The sequence below is a fragment of the Solanum tuberosum genome, unplaced genomic scaffold (assembly GCF_000226075.1).
Source record: "Solanum tuberosum cultivar DM 1-3 516 R44 unplaced genomic scaffold, SolTub_3.0 scf00415, whole genome shotgun sequence".
Taxonomy (NCBI): domain Eukaryota; kingdom Viridiplantae; phylum Streptophyta; class Magnoliopsida; order Solanales; family Solanaceae; genus Solanum; species Solanum tuberosum.
Window position 1 is genome coordinate 370,002 of NW_006239349.1, and position 6,500 is coordinate 376,501.

Genomic DNA, 6,500 nt, shown 5'->3' on the forward strand with positions numbered 1-6,500 from the left:
TGACGAAAAGATGAAAACGAAAATCTAAAATAAAGAACACCAAGTTTAACGTGGAAAAATCCTTCAAAACGAAGGTAACCACCACGGGATCGACAAGATCCGAATTGCTTCACTATAACAATAAGAGAGTTACAATTATTCTTCTAATGGCTACACAACAAGTGCCAAAAGAGAACAAACAATAGCTACACCAACAAAAGATAAATAGAAAGAAACACCACCCAAACTCAGCTTCTGTTCGGGACCTAAAACAGGATCTTGCTGACTTCTGAATCCGATCTCCACCGTTCAAATCAACCACCAAGATGTCAGGAACACTCAGTACAAATTTCAGCCCGATCCAACGGTTAGCTAATCGGGAAACACGATCTGAAGGTTGCTGGTCGGAATAAAAGACTGCAGCAAAAGAACCCTTTTTCTTCTCTTTTCTCTCTTGTTGAAAGCTCTCTCAAGAAACCTCTCTTATGTCCTAATGTCTTTCAAAGACAATACTAATGAGCAATCTGAATTATTCTCTTAAGACTATCCTCTATTTATAGAGTTGTGCTTTTCCTTACAAAGCCAAAACCAACTCCAAATAGGATTACTATTCCAATCCTTTTCCTAATAGAATTGGAAACCAAATAAAGAGAATAATTCCAATCCTTTTTCAAGTAGGATTAGGCCATGGGCCTTTGGCTGGAACATGGGCAATAGCCCAACAGTTGACACTGTGCGAGGAGTTGGAATTTTAAAATCAAAGCTTTAAAAAGTAGTCCCCATTTATTAATGCATTCGAACTTTCCGGTATTTCCTCTTCTTCTGTCTTTCCATTTCCTGGAAACACAAAAAAAAAAAAAAATGGAAGAAGCAAAAAAAGAACTTGAAATTTTAGAAACTCAGCATCCTAACAAATTTGAATATCTCAAGTTGGAATTAAGATCCTTCATATCTTTTCTTGAATCTCACTACTCTGACACTCTTCCTTCTTCCTCCTATGTTGATACTCAAGGTAATTTCTTTTGTCTCTATTTCTCTAGTTAGTTTTATGTGCTGATGTTGAGTTTGTTGTTTTGGGGGTTTGTATAGAGTCATCAAGTAACAGGAAGAGGAAAAATGGAAGCTTTGGTAGTAAAGAACAACCTAAGAAGAAGCTGCAAAGGGTGGGACAGGATACTGTTGGATGTAGAAAGAGGAGTAGGATTGATGTTGTTATGGAGAGGGCTCAAGCATGTCTACGAAAAATTCAACGATTCAAAACTAGTAACAAGTGACTTTCTTGTAAATGCATAGATAGTTCCAGTCGAAAACAAGAGGATTTGATGAAATCCATTTTATATTCGGGGACTGGTTTTTGACATAGGATGAGATGGAAGGGTTGGTTCTTGGATTATGTTTAAACTACTATTGGAAATTTTAAAGGCCATTGGGCATTTTGTAATGATCTTCACCAATATCATGTAACAGCACTAAAAATGTTTGTGCAGTAAAAGAAAGCAAGCTGACACACTTGCTAGTGACTCTCATGTCTCTATGCTTGTCGTTATCTATTTACTCCTTTGGGTTTTGGTGAAACTTTTCTGATGCAAAAGAAGCATCAATGATCCTGAAGGGGGGCTCAGTGAACTGTCACCTCACCATAAGGTGAAGATCTTGCATTAATAAGTGCTCAATTAAAAACATATGTTGCATACAACTCTGCTAAGAAAAAATCAACTCATATAGTGCCCATGGTTCTCTACCTTTTTTTTTCTTTTTGGCATTGAGGTGGATGGGTAGAATAATAGAACTGATAGATCTATGGACGAAAAAGCTTTAAACTATATTTGACATTCTAAGAGACAGCATGCATTCTGTGGTGGTTTGATTTCAGGAATTTAAAGCATGGTATGAAAAAGGAATGGAGGAAGAGTGGAATATCATTTATATCAAATGGTGCATTATTTCAAACTAAATTCCAAAAATATAGTTTACATTCTTCTTCAACTAATATCAGCTTTCAACTCACTCGTCTGACTCAACTCATACGTAAGGATGAATGAAGGATCCACAAAGAGTTTCTTTTTTCAATAAACGTGGTATCCAGATTGCATCTTGATTATTTTACTTGATACCTGCTATCTCCTGCCAGCAAGGAAACCGGGTAATTCTATCAAACAACACTTAGGCAGATGGGCAAAAACAACTAAGGTTTTTTTGTCTCCACTGGAATTTGTGAGTAAAGTACAACACAACTTGCAGAGATTAACACCTAAGTAACAGTGATTATTTTGTGAGCAAAGTGAGATACACAATGACACTTGTCCTGTCTACATTTTAGAAACTGAATTCAAGCATCCATCTGAATGCTCAGATCCCCTTCGCTGGCTTTCCCACCTTCACAACAACTTCTTCCAGCATTTACAAGTGGAGCTGGTATCTGCATTGGCAAAGTAGATTTGCGACAACTGAAAAGAGTCTCGCAAAGTTCAGAAAACAGGACACTGCAAACATTACAGCCTGTGCTTCGGCCAAAGATCACAAATACTAATGAAAAACAACTCTCTTAAGTTATCAACCAAACATTCACTTGCACAGGTCATCCGTCATACAGCACTGTTATACTTGTAAAAGGAGACTCGGCCTTTTCCTCAGAGGCAGATCTCTATGCTAATTGGCGGATAATTCATTCCCGCTGACAACAATTTGACTGTTACACATGACCCATCTCCCTGAAGGTTAACAATAAGACAAAATCAATAAACCAGATATACAGCTTATAGCTTCTTTTCAACATGGAAAAATCAAGACATGACTGCTACGACTGTTCTGTCAATGAAAGGTGGCACATGGATATAACATCAGATAATACTTGATTTGTCTTCCAACGTGAACTGGATATATATGCAAACTCTCACAGATCAGCCAACCTACCATCCCACTGTATTAGTTGAAAGGTCGCTAAACATTAAGTCTTTGACCTTAATTTCAGATACATGCAGGATGTGTTTCATGTGCATACGAGTCTTTGCGTTTGCATTGGTTTTCACTAAGTTAGAAAGACCTCAAGTGGTAAGATTAGCTTTCTTGATAATAAACAGATGATATTACCGTGTAGAGCCGTGAGATATATTTAATTTGTTTCTGCCTCTATAAGATATGTTGGGAAGTCAGGAGAAGAGGGAGTTCAATTATTTGACTGTATAAAAACATCTGCTCTTTCTGGAAGATTGTAATGAAATGGGTCTGAGCGCCCTGAGGAGAGTTGAACGACTAATATAGCAAATCTTAACTAGTAGTTTGGAATTGAGGCATAGTTGGTTGATTGGGCGACAACATACTGAAATGTCACGGACTAGAATGTCGTGGTCCATCTGAAAGTAAGTGAAAGCAATGGTTGTGCTTTTGAATAAAAGGCTTTCAAAACTACCTGATAAAATGAACAATATATAACTTGTGTTCTCAACCCTTACCTCCAATCTCATTTGCTAAGAATTTGTTCAAGCCTCTTGACTTTTATGATCCTTTCCATCAGGCCTTTAGCAATTGCAAAGCATCCTGCATTTATGGTACGGATAGAAAACTAATTTTCATCTGAATCAGTCTTCACCTCCTCAGTGAAACCGTCTTCCCCTTGGCTCACACCTGTTGGCTCAGAATGACCTCTAGACAACCCTCGCCGTCCCAAAATAACAAGATCAAGAAGCTTCCTCCTAGCCTCATACACTGGATTTGGTTCAATCAAGCATCCCCTTTCATAAGCCTCCCTCAAAAACACTGTATGCCTATACCCTTTCGTCGAAAGATAAAATATCCCTGGATGATCCAAAAACAAGTCCCTTACATTCAAATCAATCCCAAACCACTTCCTAAAATGACTAATCTTCTCTACCTCAACCATTTTCTCCACTGTCAAACTCAAAAACTCGTGGACAATACCAACTGCCCTCTTCTCCATCTCCATCATCCCAATCTTATTTTTCCTCTTCTTTCCAATCTCCACAGCCTCATACGGCCCCACATACCTCAACTGCTGCCATTCTTTAACCTTTGCCTTAAAATTCCTCTTCAACTTCATCCCTGGTGGATAACTATGCTTAAAACTAAACAAAATCTCATTCCTATCAACCCCACAATCCTCTTTACAACATTCCACTACCCTCCAATTATCAACAGCAGCCACTAACTCCCCCTTTGGTATATCCCCGACAAGTTTCAACAAATGAGTGTTCGGTTCATTATCACTATCAACAAGTGCAAAAAGATCAGATTTTTTCAAGATTACACTTTCCTCAAAATCATCAGGCAACCCAAGTTCCCTAAAAACCTTGAAAATGGCTCTAAGGGGCAATGATTTAGTCACTGAAATCGACAATAAACGCACCAAACGGGTTACTACAAGTGGTAAAGTAGCATTGATAGCTGTAGCCTCTTGTTGGGTGATTTTGAGGGCGGTTTCCGTCAGTGTACAATAAGGTTGTAATTTGATAGGGTGGTGGAAAATGTTAAAGATGTGGGGGTACTTACGGAGGAAATGAGTGGCGCCGCGGTTGAGATGGAGGCGCTGGGATAGGCGGTTGAGGAAATCGAGGGAGACGGCGGGAGGTGCGGCGGCGTTGGTGGTTGTACCGAGGATGAGGTCTTGAATTGCGATTACTTTGAAGAGGTTTTTGTACTTGTCCATGAGTTTTTCGAAAGTGGGGTCTCGGTTTCTTGAGGCTACATATTCAGCTGAGGTGGTTTTCCGGCGGAGGAGGACGGTGGTGGGTGGTTTATGGTTTAGTTTTTGGAGGAGATGGGTCAGCATGGTTCAAGTGAAACCAAATTGCAATTTTGTTTTTTTTTTTAAAGTCAAATTTATTTGTCCAATTAATAAGAAGTGTTGTTTGGAAGAAAGCATTAAAAAGAACAACAAAAAAGAGTATATCAGGGCAAACCTTTTTGTATTTTGAATAATAAAGATAAATAAATTTTTTAAAATAATAAACAAAGTCTCTTCGACAAAAAAAAATTATAATTTTTTTAAAGAATTTTATATTTCAACTATACATTATTCTCTATATCTAGCTAAATTATCATCTACTTATATTAAACACATCTCAATATTCAATTGTCTAAATAGGAAAAACTTCAGATTATGGCAAACATCCATATATATTCAAGAAAAATAGCTATGTTTTATTTTTTTCATGTTATATGGATATAATTAGACTATAAATAGCAAAGTGAATTATATACAAATAAATAAATAAAATTTATATTTTTCATATAATAAATAAATATTAAATAGGAAAGTAATTATTGAATGCCTAATTAATTATGGCAGGCACATTTATGATCTTTTCATATAATAAATAAATATTAAATAGGAAAGTAATTATTGAATGCCTAATTAATTATGGCAGTCACATTTATGATCTTTTCCCATGTTTACCATCATCAAATTTTTCTCTTTCATCAATATTCATACATCACATATTTTCTGATTTTTTCCTCCAAATTCATTCAAATTCAAGATCCTTTACATCACTGCATGAGCGTATTTTTTGTTGTAAATTTGTATCCATCAGGTATCTTCTAATTGCATATTTATCTCGTTTTTATGAGCATTATATATCTACATATCTACACTTTCTACTATTTTCTACAGGGTTTTTGATTCTAGAATTTGTTTATCCATTTCAATAGCCTACCTCACTAAACACAAGTAAGAGCTAGCTTGCATTGAGAATGAGGGCCCTCCTAAGGACTTGTTTTCAGCTCCTTACTTACAGATAAGAGTCAAAGTTCAAACAGCCCACTTTGCTCCGTTGTGGCTGAAATTGATACTCTGAGGAGGGTTACTAGAGGTATACATTTATTTGACAAATTGTTGGATGAACTACCTGCTTTTGATTTGTGTATTACTCAACAACAAGCCAAAAATCCAGGCTCTATTGCTGCAATGGAGAAAGAAAGAAGGACAAAAAAGGTTAATGACCATATACCCTTAAATCTGCTTGAAGAAATCGAGCATGCAAAATTAGTAAAGAGGAAAAAAGGTTCAAAAGTGAAAACTAATCTTGAAAAAAGGAGAAAAGTCAACAATATTGATTCAAGTGGGTGCTGAAAAAGAGCAGTCGAGCAGGAACAAGAGGAAAATGAAATTGAGATTTGTATGCTTTATTTTTTTAGTTTAATGTCATTTACTTATCTATCTCAACACATGTATTGTGTGCCATTGTCCGCTTGTATTGAAATTGTCAGAAAATTTGATTTCATATGTATATAGTTGATAAAAAATGAGTACAAGAAGAACATGAACAAAAAAGAGATTGAGGGTTCTTTGATTGTCAATTTTGTATATAGTAGAATACTTATATACATAGACATTTGTATTATTATATAACCACAGTTGAACTGTTGATCTGTGAATACAATTATATCTGAATACATAAGTACTCTGTCAAATTTAAAAAGTTGATTAAGGAATTCAAGTATAGTTGAATACATCAATACAATATTGTTGGCCTTTTCAAAATTTTATTTAGAAGAATACTTAT

At 36.0% G+C, this 6,500-nt stretch overlaps 2 protein-coding genes across 2 annotated transcripts; one reads left to right on the plus strand and one right to left on the minus strand.

The window, feature by feature from the left end:
* Positions 1–773: 773 nt before the first annotated feature.
* Positions 774–1,511, plus strand: LOC102581035 (uncharacterized). The gene is made up of 2 exons (XM_006363149.2): positions 774–991; positions 1,069–1,511. Exons 1-2 carry the CDS (start codon positions 841–843, stop codon positions 1,251–1,253), a joined length of 336 nt encoding a protein of 111 aa, XP_006363211.1. The 5' UTR covers positions 774–840; the 3' UTR covers positions 1,254–1,511.
* A 387-nt stretch (positions 1,512–1,898) lies between these two features.
* On the minus strand, positions 1,899–4,795 carry LOC102604148 (protein ROOT PRIMORDIUM DEFECTIVE 1). The gene is made up of 2 exons (XM_006363140.2): positions 3,432–4,795; positions 1,899–2,690 (listed from the first exon to the last, which is right to left on the minus strand). Exon 1 carries the CDS (start codon positions 4,763–4,765, stop codon positions 3,542–3,544), a length of 1,224 nt encoding a protein of 407 aa, XP_006363202.1. The 5' UTR covers positions 4,766–4,795; the 3' UTR covers positions 1,899–2,690; positions 3,432–3,541.
* Between the last annotated feature and the right edge of the window lie 1,705 nt (positions 4,796–6,500).